This window comes from Eptatretus burgeri, chromosome 3 (genome assembly GCF_056783735.1).
Source record: "Eptatretus burgeri isolate ZD-2024b chromosome 3, Ebu_testis_v1, whole genome shotgun sequence".
NCBI classification, from domain to species: domain Eukaryota; kingdom Metazoa; phylum Chordata; class Myxini; order Myxiniformes; family Myxinidae; genus Eptatretus; species Eptatretus burgeri.
Genome location: NC_140963.1, coordinates 57,366,133 through 57,384,546, shown reverse-complemented (window position 1 = coordinate 57,384,546; position 18,414 = coordinate 57,366,133). Strand labels below are relative to the sequence as shown.

At 42.9% G+C, this 18,414-nt stretch overlaps 1 protein-coding gene across 3 annotated transcripts in view; it reads left to right on the top strand.

The window, feature by feature from the left end:
• The first annotated feature begins 208 nt into the window (after positions 1-208).
• The window catches only part of LOC147029975 (tropomodulin-1-like), a 30,630-nt gene continuing 12,424 nt past the window's right edge, over positions 209-18,414 (top strand). The window contains exons 1-6 of one of the 3 annotated variants that reach the window (XM_085873541.1): positions 209-366; positions 9,448-9,575; positions 9,815-9,971; positions 14,299-14,418; positions 14,898-14,987; positions 18,140-18,270. In XM_085873541.1, the coding sequence (XP_085729667.1) occupies positions 9,456-9,575; positions 9,815-9,971; positions 14,299-14,418; positions 14,898-14,987; positions 18,140-18,270 (618 nt within the window). In that variant the 5' untranslated portion in view covers positions 209-366; positions 9,448-9,455. Of the gene's footprint in view, positions 367-402; positions 588-622; positions 1,161-9,447; positions 9,576-9,814; positions 9,972-14,298; positions 14,419-14,897; positions 14,988-18,139; positions 18,271-18,414 lie in introns of those variants that run through there. The other 2 variants (XM_085873542.1, XM_085873540.1) reach the window with 2 other exon arrangements.

The window sequence follows — 18,414 nt, the reverse complement described above, 5'->3', positions numbered from 1 at the left end:
CACCTGGACCCTTTACCTTGAGTTATAAGCAGGGGTGACACAACTTTTGGGATAGTCCTCTCTTGCTGTGGGATTGCCCACGGTGTACCCCAAAGTGAGACTTTATGGTCCTGCGTCCTTATATGTTTTGGTGTATTGGGTTACGTGTATGGTATTTTTGAAGCGTAGTGGATGTAGGCTTGTGTTTGTCCTGAGCAGGTCGAGTCTGCATAAGGCAGTGTGATGTGAGTGTGAGCTCTCCACCTCTCTCTCTCCTCTCCCCCCCCCACCTCCAACCCCTATTGGACTCCACCACCCCACCAGCGCTCCATAAATAGGCCGCAAGCGCCGCTGGACTTCGTTCACGCTCTCCCTCATCCTTCCTAAGTGAGTTTACCAGTGTCTCTTGCTCTCGCTTCGCTCAGCCTCCATAATTTGTCTCCCTCAGGTGCAGGTGTCTCCTTGACAGGAGGAACGAGTGAAGGGTATCGGGTGTGGTGGTCGGAGAGGTCGTGGGGGGGACAGAGAAAAGTCAAAGCCGGATAAACTTTAAGCGAAAGGGCTTCTTGTGTTTCTTGTGACCAATACCTGATCTCCTCGCAGGACGGGTTTGTGATCTATGACCTGACCCTATATTGTTGACGTTGCTTTGCTCGCTCTATGAATGCATGAGTTGTAAAGCCGCTTCCAGCCACTTGCTTCTTGCTCCCTATCCACTATGTTTTGTTGACCGAGCAGCATGCTATTTGTGGTGCCAACACCGTCTCGCAGCAGTTTTACACACAGCTCGTCCGGCGACCAGCTGTTGGAACGTTTTATTTTATATTCTGCACAAGACTCCATATTCAGTCATGAGCAATGATCTGTAAATGAGGGAAGGGAGGAGGTCAACCGCCATGAGTGAGCTGGCATCAGCAGACCATGTGGGGGCCTGTACGTTACCCCCACACTGAAGGTCGTTAAAGAGCGAGCAAGGGTGTTTCCTTACAATCCAGTAGTGGCTTGAAAGTTTCAAAACTGAGGACGCCATTAGTTTTGTGCTCATCACTGGCTCAGGTGCGACTCCAAGCTTTATCGATCCTCGAATCTGCTGCACTGTGCATGGCATCAATCCTGATGCCATTTCTTCTTCTGTTCCTTCTGCCATCAAACAAAAATTTGAACTTGGATTCATCCATAAAGTGAGCTTGCCTGCACCTTTGCTTGGCACAATGTGTGTGTTTTTTTTTTTTTGTTTTTTTTTATTTATTCCGGTTTGGTTGCCTCTTCCCAACAACAACATTCTTCGATATTGATTTGTTCTGATGTATCTTGCTGTTCTCGTGGTAGCGTTCGCAGCTGTATTTGCAGCAAGTTGTTGGTAATCTTTTGTCATCTTTCATTTTTCTCATTTCTTCTTCTTTCAAGTGAAGAAAATTCACCCCGAGATGCTCAACGTCAACTTGGAGCGTCCCGTCTTGTACCTCGGCCAGTCGTTAACGGTTCCAGTCTCGCATGCTTTCTTTTGTGAGCCTTTTATTTGCAGAGATTGAAGCTCGTGTAAAAGTCGACTTTGAAGTCTTGCGTTCATCTCCGATCGAAACATAGATTTGGCATGAACATCCTTCGTCGGCCTCACCTTTTATTTCTGTGCACTTGCTGTGTTTGGTATTTTAGTCCTGGGAGCCATCACTGACTTTGCACACACTATCTGGCACAGTATGACACCTGTACTTTCATAGGTGTGATAGCACTCTCTGAATGCTTTGATGTCAACCCAATCAATAGGTCGCTGTGCTCTGTCTGGTACCGTCTTTAGATCACCTGGACTTTAGTCAGGTGAGCTGATGCGATCGAGCAGTGTCCGTCGGTGAGTCAGTCAATCAGTCGGTGAATTTGTAAACACACTTCAGTCATTATCACTTGAACCAAACGCATGATTTTGATGAAACTTGGTCACAACCTTCATCACCTCTGATCTACCAAAGTTTATTGACCACATCAAAATCTTCATTCTTTAAGGGGGACGACGGGGGATTTTTGACCCCCTCCTCCCCCAGCCAAAAATAGGTATTTGCTCTCTCTGAAACTACACACACAATTTCAATGAAATTTGACCACAACCTTCATCGCCCGTGATGAACCAAAGTTTGTTCACAGCATTAAAAAAAACAAAAAAAAACAATCAGGGTCTGAGGGGTCTGCAGGGGGTTTGAGTGACTGTTGCTCCTGATCCAGGTGAGCTTCAGGACACGTGGTCCTATTTTCATTATAACTAGTACACCCACTCCCTATGGGCGTGGCAGGAAGAATGATGATGATATCCTCTATGGGGTATTGTTTGTAGATTATAGTAGATCGAGGCTCGGGTCCGTTAGTCTGTGGTGGATGCAATAAGCTTGTCATGCCTCAAGAATGTCGGGTTTACTCCCTTTCAGTTTAGTGTTAAATAGCAGTAGCGACTGTTTAAAAAGGTAATTATAGGTGTTTGTGGTTTATAGAATAATAAAAAAATCCCCTCCGGTAGGGGTGATCCCACGAAACGCCACGATAAGTTATTTATTCATGTTAACACTGAGTTTGTCCAAGGAGGAAAAAACAAAAAACTCTTGGGGAGGGGGAATATTTTGATCACTTGTATTGTTTTGTAAAACATGAATATTATGCTATTAGCATTAGTGTTATTACTTTTGTTATTTATTAGAAGCGGCCTTGACCGAGAATGTGATGACGATGATTGGTTTGTGACAAATCGGTGACAGAAAAGTGCCTGTGGTGAGTTGGAGGAGAAAGGAAAATGAGTTTGGGACAAGAGGAATGGGAACATGAGGAAATACGCTGAGCGTGGGAGAAGGGGACAGCGGCTCACAAATGTCATAATTTTACCATTGCACTGTGGAGACTGTCCCCATGGAGTGACATTGAGGATTAGCTCTTGTGTGTGTATGTATGTATGTAATATATATATATATATATATATATATATATATATATATATATATATATATATATATATATATATATATATATATATATATGAAAGTTTGTTTGTTTATGCATTCGGTAGGGGTGCCCTGCAGGAACCAGAGCAACCAAACTTTGCATGGCCTCCTCTTTCTTCCAGAGGAAGAGGTCGAGGGCTATGTTTGGAGAAAAAAAAAAATTCACCCAGATAAAGCCACATAATTGGCCTTCAGACCTCGATCGGGTCTTGTGCTAATTAATACACTGCCAGCTTTTTTTCCTGGGAGAGATCGAGTAATATGTATTATGAAGATCGTATGTTGAGGTTGCAGTGATTTTATTTATTTATTTATTTATTTTTTGTTGAGCAACACTAATTACTATAGTGTTAACACGTGCACCTGTTATTAAAAAGATTACTTTACAAAGGTTTATGATAACACCTCTGTGTCCAGGCCTTGAGTGAGTATGTTACTTATACATTGCCTGGGTTTTTCCTGGGAGTGATTGCATGAGTAATATGGTTTGTGATTGTCATGCAAGGAATATTTATATACATGTTTCATTTAATTTCCCCGGGAAGCGCCGGGTACTTCAGCTGGTGGTGTATAAAATGCTCCAATGGCTGTGCGTCTCAAACAGCCTCTGACGGTCTCGCCTCGCACCGGCCTTCTGGAAACGGGGTTGTTTCACACGAACTGATGTAGAGGTGAAAGGCCAATTACTGGCGCCTTAAAAATCGTTGCTTTGGGCAGATGAGGCTCATTAGCTTTGGTTGGTAGCTCATCTGGCAGAAGGAAACGCTGAATCCAAAGCTGCCGCTGCCTTGAGGTTCAAGTTTTTTTAACTAAAGGATAAGGGTTTGATGGGGGTAAAAGCAGTAATCCTTTTGAACAAGGTTGCCTTTGTATGTGTTTGTATTTGAACTGGTAGAACAGGTGCCTAAATGAGATATTTTAATCATTATGAGAATCTGGAATGCAAAAATTGGAGAAGCAGGAGCACCAGGGATGCAGGAAAGCACAGGCTTGGTATCTTGAAATGAGCCAGGGGAGGGAATGCAAGGGTTGTGCGTGCGGAATGATCTTGTAATTGCAAACGCATGGTTCAAACAACCCAAACACAGACTGTATACATAGACTTCACCTGATAACTTCAGTGTGCAATCTGCCAACGCTCTGCCAGGCGCAGACTGTGGGACAGATCTTGAACTCCATGTGGCAAAACTACGAGTCCAATTGAGAAAGGTGGAAATTTTGCTTTTTTGAAAACTCCATCTAGATATATGACCTTGAAACTCTATCAAAACAATATGTAATAAAGGTTAAAAAAAAAACAAAAAAAAATGTTTTGCATAGCTGGACTTTGTTGACGGAATGCCAGATTAATTGTGGCAAGAGGTTGGAGACATAAAATAAGAGGCCAAAAGCAAGGAGAAACAACAAGGTTAAATGCCCGTCAGAAGAGGCAATAAATTTAACTGATAGAAGAGATGAAAACAGAAGGCACATCAAAAGAGGACGTTAAGCAGCTAAATGGTGGCTTCCAACGATAAGCTGGGAAAGAACAATATTTCAGAGGCGTACATCGAGATAGAAATTGACAAAGTGGAAAAAAAAAAAATACAAGAGATTATTTTGAAAAGGTTAGAAATCACAGGAAGGATTAGGATTAGGGGTCCTTAAGAGTAGAACAGGAAAAGATCTGATGGAAGAAACACAGGTGAAAGAAAGATGGAAAGACGATACCGAAACTCTGTATAAACGAGATAGCAATATAATGGCAACCTTCAAAGAAAGAGGATATGAGCAAGAGCCAATAGTGATAGAATGTGAGGTACATAGAGTCCTGAAAGAGCTGGCAAATGGAAAAACACCAGGTGCCGACATAATTTCAATACAACTCTTCAAGGAGGCTGGAGAGGAGACAATCAAACCTTTCACAGCGATCTGTACACTGACCTGGAGCAAGATCGCATGGCCCAAAATGTGGAAGCAGTCGGTGTACATACGACTGTCAAAGAAAGGGGATGTCAAAAAGGTAACCGAACCATTGCCTTCGATTTCACATTCCAGCAAGATATTTCTAAAGATCATTCAACACAGAATAAGACTTCGTTCAGTGATAAATGCCCGTTGAGCAAGCAGGTTTCAGAAGAGGAAGAGGTACGAGAGATCAAGTCGCGAATTTGAGATCGATCATCGAAAAAGAAGGGGAATATCAAAGGAAGGTGGATCTCCATTTTATAGATTTCAGCAGAGCCTGTGGTTGTATTGATCATGAATTGATGTGGATTATGCTCTGAGAAATGTGGATGTCAGGGTACCTGATGTATGTATGTATGTATGTATGTATGTATGTATGTATATATATATATATATATTTTGTTTGTTTGTTTACATTGTCGAAGCTCGTATGAGAGCAAACACACAATGCACAGCAAGGGGGGCATGAGACAAGAGGAGTGGGAGAGGGAAGGACAAAACGGTGGGGAACAGACATTAGGAGATCTGTGGAAGGGAGAGGGATGGGGCGGGGAACATGGGGAATACAAGATGGATATTACAGGGACTTTCAGGAAGGAAAGCAGGGAATTTGAAGGAGGTGGGTTTGGGGTGAATTACTGGAGGTAGAAAAGATCGAGTATTTGGATGGGGGAAGATAGGTGGTGGTGAACAGCTGTTTTGAAAACCTGGAGGGAAGAGTTGGATTGAAGAGAGGGTTGGAGTTTATTCCAAAGGTGGGAAAAAAGAGGAATGAAAGAGTGAAGGTGAGCAGTGATTCGTGATTTTGGTAGTTTTTCCAGAAGGGGGTTGCTGGCAACCTCTTGAGCACAAATATGGAGGGGGACATATCGCAGACAGAGTGGGGGGTGGGGGGAGACCCCAGAGGAGATGGTAGAAGACAGAAAGACCATGGACCTGCCTACGGTGAGAGAGTGAGTGGCCCAAAAACTCAGCTTCATCGCGGGAGACACCAATGATCCGAAATGCCCTGGTTTCTACAGGGTGAAGCCGAGAAAGGTGGGAGGCAGGAGCACCAGCCCAGAGGGGAGAGCAGTACTCCATCAGGCTGCGGACAAAAGCTTTGTAAGTGGTCAGGAGCTCAGGTGGGCCGAGGAAGGACTTTGCACGACGGAGGATTCCCAGTCGGCGACTGGCTTTGGAGGCGAGGTTTGAAATGTGGCTTTCCAAGGAAAGATCATGGCAGATTGTGAGACTCAGAAGCTTGAAAGAAAGGCCTTCTTCCAGAGAATTGTTGAGAAAGTAGATGGGGGGGGTGGGGGGTGTTCGAAACGGTCCTTTCGGAGAGACATAGTGAGAATGTGAGATTGATTTGTCCGGATTGAAAGACATGTTGCACATGTTGAACCAGTTTGTGATTTTATCCAGATCTGCAAAGAGAAAAGACGCTGCAGCTTGCCGGTCTGAGGGATGACAGATGGTACGGCAGAGGGTGGAGTCATCAGTAAAGAGATATAGTGGATTTTCCAGAGTCGGAGAGATCATTGATGAAAACCAGAAAAAGAACAGGGCCCAGAACGCTACCTTGAGGAACTCCAGCCTGGACAGGAAGAGGGGATGAAAGAACTCCATTTAGGGCCACACGTTGACTGCGACAGGAGAGGAAGTCTGCGAGCCATGAGTGGAGATGGCCTTGAATACCATGGGAAGAGAGTTTGGAGAGTAGGGCAGGGTGCCAGACTGTGTCAAAAGCAAGTGATATGTCCAGGGATACGGCTCGGATTTCATGTCTGGCATTGAGGACCTCCATCCATTGATGGGAGAGCAGAAGCAGCATATCCAGGGTAGAGTGACCTGGTCTGAAACCAAATGGATGATCAGAAATCAAGCCATTGGAGAAGAGGAAGGATTTCATGTCTGAAGTGATGATGGATTCCATAACCTTGCTGATGATTGGGAGAAGGCTGATTGGTCTATAGTTACAGGGATCTGTTTTTGCACCTTTTTATGCAGGGCAGTGATATTAGCAGATTTCCAAGCAGATGGCAGATGACCTTGAGCAAATGAGAGGGTGAATAGAACAGAGAGAGGGTGAATAGAACAGAGGAACAGGTTTTTAGGACATGTGGGCTAATGCCGTCCAGACAGGTTGTAGAATCTGTGTCGAGGTTTGAAAGCAAGCTCTCCATCTTGTCAGGAGAAAAGGATACAGAGTCCAGGGACAGTTGGGTGCGACTGGGTAAGGTGGGTAGAGAAAGTGATGGGTTTCGGACACAAGATTTAGCTGCAAACACCGAGTTTAGGCGTTCAGCTTTTTCACGTGCGGTATCAGCAGTGCGGCCATTTGAGGTAAGGGAGGGGATGGAGGGGGAACATCCACCAGAAACAGATTTGATTAGACGCCACCAGGATTTTGAGGAGGGAGAGAGGTTTGAGAGTTCAGACTTGAGATGAGAAAGATGTTGTTTTCTGGCTCTCCTGAGGGTAGATACACACTTGTTCTGAGCTTTGTGGAAAGAACTGAGATTACCCTCAGTTGGGTTTGCTTTCCATGAGGCAAAGGCAAGTTGTTTCAGGACAACTGCCTCGCCACAAGCTTCAGTAAACCATGGGCGGGAGGAAGGGTAGGACAACTGAACACGAGAGGGGATAAATCTGTGCATGAGGGAGAGCAAGTTTCTTTGAAAGAATTCCCAGGATGAGTTGATGTTGGAGAAAGTAGCGATGGGAGACCAGTCTGTAAGTTTGATGGCTGCTCGGAGACCCTGCCAGTCGGCTTGAGTGAAATGCCAGACTCGACGGCGCTGAGTTGGTTCTCTCATCTCTAATAACAGATATGTCTGAAAAGAAACCTGACCACGAAACAAGAATCTACAGTAAGAACAGAGTATGGGTAAACGGAATGGTTTGGCACTAGAAAAGGTCAGACAGGGGTGCATTATCTCCCCTTACTTGTTAAATCTGGAAAGTGAGTACAGGATAAGGAAATCAAACTTGGATAGCATGGAGGCTGGAGTTGGGATTGGAGGAAGATTTATCAACAATCTAAGATTCCAAGATATGTTGACAATATCACTCTATTGGGACAAACTAAAGAGGAATTGATGAAACTCCTGCAAACAGTGAAGGAGGAAAGTCAAAAAGGCTGTTCTTTATTTAAATATTAGAAAAGACTTTTAGGTTATTAAAACCTAAAAAAAAAAAAGCTAAAATCTTATCAACCGAGAAGTTGGTGGAGAATGTGGAGGAGAAATTAATTGACGGTTAATGTTGGGGAGATCAGCGATGTCAGGATCGACGAAGATCTGGAAAGATAAAGATGTAACAAAACAAACCAAGAGGAGGATCAATGTTAAAAATCCCATGGATTGGAAGAACAAACAAAACAAATCAGTGCTTGAAGAAGCTCGACCTGAACCCCAAGCCCAAACCCTCACACCATGTACATTAGAAGTGCGGATGTTAAGACACAAACTGTCATACTTCGGACGCATCATGCGTACAGAAAATGAAAGTCTACAGAAGACAACCATGCTGAAGGGGAAGAGGCGGACCTTGTATGTGCTGGATGGATATGGGGTGAAGGCTGCAAACTGTGCGGGAAACGGATGTTTGGAGATATCTGTTCGTGAATGTCACCAGAAGTCAGACGTGACTTGACAGAACTTGATAACTAACATGGAGAGCCCTCAACATTATTTCCATCTTCCAAGTCGTAGTGGAATGCCAATGCCAATAACATAATTGTAATAACGCTGCTGCACCCATTGGCCATGGCTGTGTTATGGAGTCTCGTCTAATTTCAAGATTACTTCGCCTTGGAGGTGAAATCATTTGACTGATCCTGCATTTGTCAATTCCTTCAGTGTCACTTGCTGTATCCTTGTGCAATTCCATGGAGGTCATTTCCATGGAGGTCATTTCCATGGAGGTCATTTCCATGGAGGTCATTTCCATGGAGGTCAATTCCATGGAGGTCATTTCCATGGAGGTCATTTCCATGGAGGTCATTTCCATGGAGGTCATTTCCATGGAGGTCAATTCCATGGAGGTCAATTCCATGGAGGTCAATTCCATGGAGGTCAATTCCATGGAGGTCAATTCCATGGAGGTCATTTCCATGGAGCTTATCAATGATTATATAATAATGTGCTCTGTAGAATTCTCCATTGTCAGCTCGTAACCAAAAGGTACGAATGAGCTGCGGTCACGTGGATTTCCAAAAGTGCACATCAACACTGGACTTGTGGCCAACCCTGGAAGGAAAGTATCACTGGCAGGAATTTGGAACTTGAACACTGTACCAATGCATTCGCCGAATCTTGTGAAGGATACCCTGGAATGTCTGTAGACTTGATACACATTCCTCATAGGTGTTCTTTTATTGATGCGACACCATTCCTGCAAAACACCACAACGAAGGTTTGTAGTATCATCCAACTTTCAGATATCGGACTCAAACCAGATTGAAGGGTGTTCCGGCTGCTATGTATGTCAAGGCAGTCCGGCTGTAGTCGTGATCATGGAAGTGCTGTTCTTGCGATTCCCATCTCCAAAATAGACGGCAAGATGTCACTTCAGAAGAATTTGGAGAAGTACCGTGATGTGGATGAGGACGCTCTCCTGCGGGACATGTCAAAAGAGGAGCTCGAGAAGCTCACGCAGGACCTGGAAGACATGGACCCCGAGGTAAGAAGGGTATTTTGAGCGGTTTGGGTTTGTGTTGTGTGATTCATTGATGGACTTTGCAGATTTATGATTGCGGAGTTCGTTGTGCTTGCCAATGCTATCGTCTCCGGCAAATTGACAGGAATTTGTCATTAGGTTGGTAACTATTGTCATCACAGTTTTTTTTTTTTTTTTGGATTTGTCCTCAAAAATTCTCTCTTCCTGTCCATTACTGTCTTGTCCACGTATTCCCTTGGAAGAATGAAATGCTGCCAGCAGGCCTGCGGCAGCGTGATCAGACAAGCAAACCCCCAACGGGCCCGTTCCTCCGGAAGGACTTGCTCAGCTATCTCCAGAAGCAGGCACAAGAGTCAGGAGAGCTGGAGGAACTCGTACCTTACACCGGCGAGAAGAAAGGTCAGATACGATTATTTTTGTGTGCATTTTGTTGTTATTCTTATGGATTCTCAATTGTTAGGTTTGAGATGCTTATAATCAGTCCACCTTCGGTGGCAGAGGTTATGTTTCTCACCACTGTTTGTCTGTTTGTTGGGTCGCTGAAATAGGTGACCCTTATTGTCAGTAATTCTGTCTGTTTGTTTGGATGTTTGTTCGTTTGTCATCAGCATAATTGGTAGTAAACGTGGGCCGATTTTGACCAAACTCGGGTGGTAGGTACATCTTATGACCTCGTGCTTTGGAAATTGTGATGGTTGCTAGGGACGCTTTGGTACCCTAGCAACAACCGAAAAACCTTCAAAATCGGTACCGTTCACGCGAAATCAATTCCGAAAGCCATTATCCCACGTAGGGTTATGCAATTTGGCACGAATGATCTACAGGTGATGCTATATCAAATATATTCCGGTTTTTGTGATATATGGGATAGTTTACCCGCAGTGCCCCCTACAATTAGGGTATGCGCGAAATTGGTGAAAATAGCGACCAGGTGAGTGCATCGATACGAATGAAACTTTGCAGGTTCATGGTACTCAATGAGTACGACAACTTTGCCTCAGGACATATTGACCGATTTCCCTTAGGTCAGGGGTCAAAGGTCAATTAGTGCAAAAATAGATGATATGTGAGAGCTGGAGGTGTCTTCATGCCAAAGGCTATGGTCGTACTCCTCCTAGGGTTATGGTCGGATGGTCATGAAAATTCACACTAATCGTCTGGAATACATTGTGCACAAACGATCGAGCCGGATTTTTGATTTAGATCTTTGTTCACCCACAGCACCCCCTCGAACTTTGGGGATTTCCGATTTCAAACCGCATTTTCGGTACTTTTCATTTAAATGGATACCGAGTAGTTATCAGTCGATGGAACTGGATGAGATTTGATATGCATAATGTTAAGGTGATTCCCTATCCGATATATGACATCCATTTTGCTCTATATCTTATAGTTTCCATGCTCGGCGACCCATCGCCACCTACCGGCTTGTCAGTTTGTCTGTTTGTCTGGAAGCACGATATCTCAAAAAGTTGTGGACGGATTCGGATGAAATTCGGTGTGACAAGGAAGAATTATTTCGATTTTGGTGATGATCCGGATCCGGCCCATCAGTAGGATACAAAACGTAACCTGTTCATCCTGGTGGAGGTATGTGCTCTACCAAGTGCTGTTCTTTTAGTCAAGTGTTTCTGTTAAAAAGGGAGTGCCAGGACCATGAGGACACTTTGACTGCCAATGAAAAGATTTTTTTTTTTCTCCAAGCGACTGTTTACAGCACTCAATCCTTGTATGCATAGTTTGCACTCACTTTGCTCGGAACAGTTGTCAGTTTGACGGATGTTGCTTGTTATAAAATGGTTAAGTCCACTATTTATTTGCATTGTTCAGAGCTTTCTTCATTGCATGGAGCCCCCACCAAGCACTGATTTATTCGACTGGAACGTGAGCGCAGACTTGGAACACCTCGTGAAAGTGGAAAATTTTGAAGGAATATTATTGGCATTGCAACAACAATACAGGCCTATTAAGGCCAAAGGAAAAGTTTCACTTTTTCTAAACTTCTTCAAGTTCCCTCAAATTCTACCAGCTAGGTTATTTTTTTTTTCCTCTCGAAATACCCATTTAACCTTCACAGTTTAATGCAGATGTATTTTACGTCTGTTTACATTCCTAGAATGCGTCATTCCCTGGAAGGAATGCGGTAGATTTGTCCATTGGTGTGCTTGATCTGTAGAGGTTATTTTCCTCTAATATCTCAGGCATGACGAGTTACTCCCACTTGACATGAGTGACACATGTAAGAACCAGCTGAACGCAAGTTTTGGAAGGGATGATTTTAAACAGCCCACATCATGAGCGTCATGTGATGCTATCAAATCCTCATATTAACAACAAAATCCTTTAAAAATAAAAATAAAATCCTCATGTTTTTGACTATCATAACTCATTTTGAATAACTATCTCAATATAGTGGAGGAGGTGGCGGTCAGAGAGCATCTGGGGACAAGTGACCACATTATAGCAAGTGCTACTCATTTTTTTTGAGATGTGAACTTTTGGATTGTGGTGCAAAGTTGTTAGATTTTTGAAGAGCAAACTTTGAGGCGGTATGAGAAGTGATTTTGGAGCTTCAGGTTGGGTCAGGTTAATGCGTGGGTGGTCTGTATCAAAGAAATGGGCAACCTTCCGGGAGGAAACATGTATGGTGTAGAGTAGGTATAATCCAGTGAGAGGTGACAAAGAGATCTGGGTGGTTGAACAAGGAGGTATGCAGTGGAATCAAAAATAAGCAGAAGGCATTTATTAAGTACAAAATTACAGGTAACATGAAAATGACATGGCCAAGAACATTAAACACAACAGCAAGACATTAGGTATATAAGGGGAAAGGAAAGGGTTAAGAAGAATGTGGACCCATTGAGGAATAACACAAGAGAAATGGTGGACAATGAGGGAGAGAAGGCAAGTTTATTAAATAATTTTTTTTTTTTTTGCTTCTAGATTTACATAAAAAAAACAGTCAGGGAAACTTCCATTGGTGGAGAGTATCTATGTCGGGGGTGAGCTTTCAGTGGGAGAAGATGAGGTGAAGAAGCAGCTGGAAAAATGAAGGGGTTATGAAGCTCGAGGACCGGATAACATGCATCCTCGAGTATTGCGGGAGGTGGAGGAGCAGATAAGTTTTTGATAGTGGATACCTTTAACAGCTGGTTGCAGTCGAGACAGGTACCGGAGGATTGGAGAATAGCCAATGTAACACCGTCATTTAAGAAAGGATACAGAGAAGAATTGGTGAACTGTAGACCTGTTGGCAAATGTACACGTCCCCATTGACGGGGAAAGCAAGCAAAAGTGTCCGTCTCCAGTGACGGATAAAGTTTGAATTGACCTATCAATTTAAATTGTTTAATGGATTTTAAAAAAGGTTAGGTTGTTGCACTCTTGGGTGGATTCACTCAGAGCCAAAGTTTCTTAGCTGCTTGTACCGCGCACCGTGGTGGAGGTAGGAATTGTCTAAAAAAAAAAAAAGGGCAAAATATATCTGTTTTAAATTGTGTTACTTCATGGAGATCTGCATTCAATCAACTTTAATCCAGATGTTTATGTTGATTTTATGATTACTGGTAAGCTTTCCAAATTTGGAGATGACACAAAGCTTGGAGGGAAGATGGATAACACAGAGGGGGTGGTGATCAGATACTTGTGTATCAGGAAAGTATTGATACTTGTGTTGATTGGGCAAAAGATTGGCAGATGGAATTTAACCTGAGTAAGTGTAAGGTGTTGGGGATGGGAAAGAACAATGAAAATAGAGATTACAGGATGCAAGGGGTAATTTTGGAGCGTGTAACACAGGAGAAGGATCTGGGGGTGGTAACAGATACAGGAGGTAAGCAGGCAGCACAGGCAGCTATAGGTAAAACAAAGAGGAGTTTAGGTTGTATTCGGAGGGGGATCAATTATAAACCAAAAGGGGGTGGTGTTAACATTGTACAGGAACTAAGTGAGGGTCACATCTAGAGTATTGTGTGCTGAGTTAGCAAGACTAAGCGACGAGGAACGTTTGAAGGAGACAGGACTTGATTCACTGTAAAGGAAACGATTGTGAGGGGATCTGATGGAGGTGTTTAACATAATGAATGGTGTGGAGAACATAGGTGCAGTGCAGTCTTTCAGCAGAGTGGACAGTGTTAGAATCAGGGGCCATAGCTTGAGGGTACAGAAGATGAGAGTTCGGGCAGTTATCAGGTCTGGGTCTTTCAGTCGGAGAGTGGTTGATTCATGGAATGGTCTGCCCAGAAAGGTGCTGGTCGCGGAGGGGGTGGACAAGTTTAAATGGGATTTAGATAGGTACCCGGATGCTTTGGGGATATTGGTTTGTGTGGATGGTGGGTAGCTTGTATGGGGATGGGTGACGATACTGGTGTTGGTGCAGCACAGGCATGATGTGCCGAATGGCCTCCTCCTACTCCAAAGGTGTGTGCGTTCGTGCGTGTTTCTCTCGACTGTGGCATATAAAGGAGTATTACTTGTTTCAAGCTCAGAAACTCTACTTTGAGCCCTATCCGGTAATTCCAATTTCTTGAATTTGATTTGTATCTATCAAGGATACCTCTTTTTGTTGTTGTTTATCTGGCTTGCAGTAAAGGCCATCATGAGTTGGCCCACTTTATTTGCTTCACCCTATGAGCTTTGGATTATTTATTGATATGAGAATTTTCTGAAGACTACAATTGCCTCGGGCAGAGTCTGTTATCACGCAACCGATGTCGTCTTGATCCAGGAAAGCCATACGTGCCTCCAGAGAAGCCATACCACCCCCTGGATGAAAAGGTTTCCTTGGAGCCGGAGTGGGAGGAAGCACTTGCGAAGGCCACCGATGCTGAAATGTGCGATATTGCTGGTACGCATTCCATCCAAATGTACACATGTATGAGAAAGCTCCACACGCATTGTAAATGACGTTGCCCTGACAAGTTGTGCCAACATGGCGACCCATACTAGCTTCCATTGGTTCGGCCTACATTTTATGATCACCATGCTTTCACCGGAAACGTGAAACTCGCGTTGTAGCCACAAATCCCCCCCTTTTTTTTTTTTTACATCATCTTCGCATGAGTTGCCATTGCCGAAATCTTGAATAGTCTTTGTTGTTTAAACGTACAATGTTTTTAAACATGAGATCTTTTCACCTTTTACACTGTGTACGCCTGTCCGTTGTTCGGAGCATCGCATGGTACTGTGCGATAAAAACATTCATGGAGACTCGATTGATGAGCATGATGAAGGTGAGTCCATTGTATATGATCATGAAAAAGCCTCAAAGTGTTTAAAAGTGAAGCATCATCACTTTCTTTTCCTTTTTTTTTCCCCCTTTGGCAGCCATCCTTGGAATGTACACATTGATGAGTAATAAACAGTACTATGATTCCCTTGGGAGCAACCACATCGTAAACAGTGAAGGCCTGAATAGTGAGTTCGTCTATTGTCACGACATTGTTTTGGTTGATTTATTGTTGTTGTGTTTTATTTATTTATTTTTTACAACATTGATTCTTATTGCCCGACGGCAATGAAGCCAAGATTGTACAAAATTATATTGGGCTATCATTTATCCACTTACATTTAAACTTGCACTGGCCAGGGCCAGAATGTTTTTGTTTTTTTTTCAATCCTTGGAGTTATCTGTGTTACATTTTCCAGACTGTATGTACTTTGTGCTCCATTTAAGTTGATTAAGTAGAATGCTGTTGGGTTAAGTCAGGAGGTTTGGAATCTGACCAGGGGTACTGGCACACAATCGCTTGGTCTCTTTTTATTTTATTATTTTATTATTTTATTTAAATTTTATAAAATTTTATTTTTATTTTGTGTATTCATAGCCATTGAATTGTATGATTTTTGAATGTATGTTTTTATATCGACTCGAGTAAATGTTGCAAAATACAATTGAAATGTAAATTGCTAAAGTACAAAATGAATGATTGTGCAGTTTTGACAACTGTATTCTATCGATCACGTCTTCCACAGACACATAACCTCATTTGCTAATCAAAATGACAGCAATCCAAGGTATGTAGTAACGGCTACATCGCTCTCAAAGCGATGAGTCCCGTGACGTCATTTCAGGATTTCTGACTGCTCCTTGGCCTTATTGACGGTATACTGTTGCCATGATGAAAGCATATGCACCTTCGCTGTGTGTCGCCTTTCCTTTTTCAAATATTGTTCGTAGTATTGAAAAAAAAAAACGGGACAAATTGCGTCATGGGAAGGGATGCTGGGACATTTGGTTAAAAAAAAAACAAAAACGGGACAATCCTGAAAAATACAGGACACCTGGTCAGCCTGGGTAGAATAGCCAAGATGAGAGATACAGGAATACACACTCACCTTTCAGCTGCCCCTGTCTGGGTTTGAATCTCAACCCAGCGATAAACTGTCACCCTGGTGTTTCACATGCAGCGTTAGTGTCCGCTGTCCATGGGAAGGACATTGAGGTGGAAAACCCATTTGGCAGCACTGATTATCCCAATGTGTCTTTTCCGAAGAGTAGTGGTCTAGTGGTTGAGGGTGGTCCTGTACGCGTTTTGATGTGCCCTAAGTTACTCTTCATTTTCTTGTAGAACATACCCAAGGGTCATAAAAAAATCAAGGGTAAAAGTTTCCTACACGGCAAGAAGGTGGGAATCAATTAAATAGGCCACGCCCCTTTTTTGCATCAACAAAAGTGATGTTTTTTTTTTGTTTGTTTGTTTGTTTGTTTGTTTTGCAACCCCTGTCAATATGCGTATCAAATTAAAGCTTACGATTCACGGAATCAAATATCACAATTTCTCCCTCAAAACTACATTTGTACGTTTGAAAAATGTATGTATTCGTGATTTTTGGTTTCGAGCAATGTATATCTCGCATACAGCATGACGTCATTTTTATTTGGCTTATCTTTTAATATTTTCTTTCTCGCAGCATGTCCTAATGGGTGTTGGAATATTAATTAGATCTGTTGTTGTTGTTTTTTTTGTTGCAGAATGCTGACTTGATGAGTACAACTTACTTTGTGTTATGTAATAACATTTAAACTTTTCGTTCAGATTTTGAATGCTGAGCTCTCAGGAATTATAGGCGGCACTCGAAAGAAGGAATTTGTTGCAGAGTGTGAGATGATCCACCACGAAATCCTGGCTGTGAGCAGTGCATGGTAAATCACAGGTTCAATAGGGCAGAGACCGATGCAAGTGAAAGGACTATCACAGCCATGATTACTTTTATTGAATCCCATGAAAACCCATTCACAACAGTTGCAGAACCTAAACTACACAACATTCTTACACAAGAAATCATGAATGATTTAATTAGAGAGCAGTTTCTGGGAGTCGAGGACATCGGTTCTGAACTGTATTTGAAATTCCGTCAAGAGACGACATCACTGAGCTCTCGGTCACAATTCACCGTCCAAACTTGAAAACATTCAGCAGCAACACCTCTGAGCCAAAACACAAACCTGGAAGCAAGAAGGCAAAATGCAAAGAGAGTATGCTCAGTCACGGAGGATACTAGACCGAGCTCAAGTCAGAGGACATGATATCACCATATCTAGTTAGTGATAAAGGTCTCATGACAAAGCCAGTAAAATCTACTCTTATCTTGGAACTAGAAAAAACTATTGAGCCCTGATGAGTATGTCCAGCCATCAAGATGGACCAAATGTGATACGGCATGTACATAGTAGATGTTATGGCTAAACTTGGAAAAATCAGGTCCAAGGAACTCAAAACATTTGGACAGCGAGCTGAAGGTTTATTGGATTCAGCCCTGAAATCATCTAAAAGTGCGTCTCAACTTGATTTTGTGTTTAATACATGTGTGGATCGATCGGCAAAGGATGGTGAAAGGATGCGTCGATGTAAAACCAAGCAAATAGAACTTGGTACAGTAATATTAATAATATTAATAACATTAATAATAATAATAATACCATTCCTTTTACGCCATAAACGCACATCGGGCTCCATCCATCCATCGAGACCATGCCCTGTACGGAACGTTGGTGCTACCTTAGCAGTCTCCTGGGCTATCGTGCACAATCCTGGACGGGTCGCCACTCCGACGCAGGGTACCAGCAAGCTGGCTCTCATTTTGCCGACCTCGGAAGAATGACAGGAAGAGTCAACCCCACCTGGTGATAAATCAACGGTGGACAGGGGCTCAAACTCAGGACCCTGAGGTCCCAAGCCAGCCACCTTCACCACGACGCCAACACCAGGCTTCACCATAATAATGCGATGGGAATTTCGCATCGCACTCGTAGGCCGAATGGCCTTTAAGTCGGAGCTTTCTGCCAAATTTATATAAACCCCTTTGTGTGTTGCTGCTGTTGTACGAGTACTTGACTTTTCTTAATGACTTTGGAATTGTAATTGAATACATTTACATGAAATTGAAATTATGCTTGCTCCTTTGAATGTGCAACTGCAAAAGAATGCATTGATGCTTTCACAGGCCCAAAGCACTTGATGACGTAAAAGGTTAAATTTTGATTTTATTGTCTCCTCATATTGCCGAATGTACCATTTTATTTCTGACTCAAAGCTATGACTCCAATAATAACCATTCGCCTGTAGGTGTTGTGAAACCAGACCAGTACAAGGCAGTTCCAGACGAACCACCGAACCCCACCAACCTGGAAGAGACCCTGGAAAAGATCAAGAAAAATGATCTGACGCTGGAGGATGTGAATCTCAACAACATCCAGGTGATGATTCACCAGCAGGAGAAGCTGTACGCCAAAATCATCTACATTTGGCAACTGTTGTATTTGAGTTATTGTTATCTTGCCAAAACGAAGTTTTTGCAAGATATGTTAGTCAGCTTGGATGGGTTTTTTATTTTTTTTATT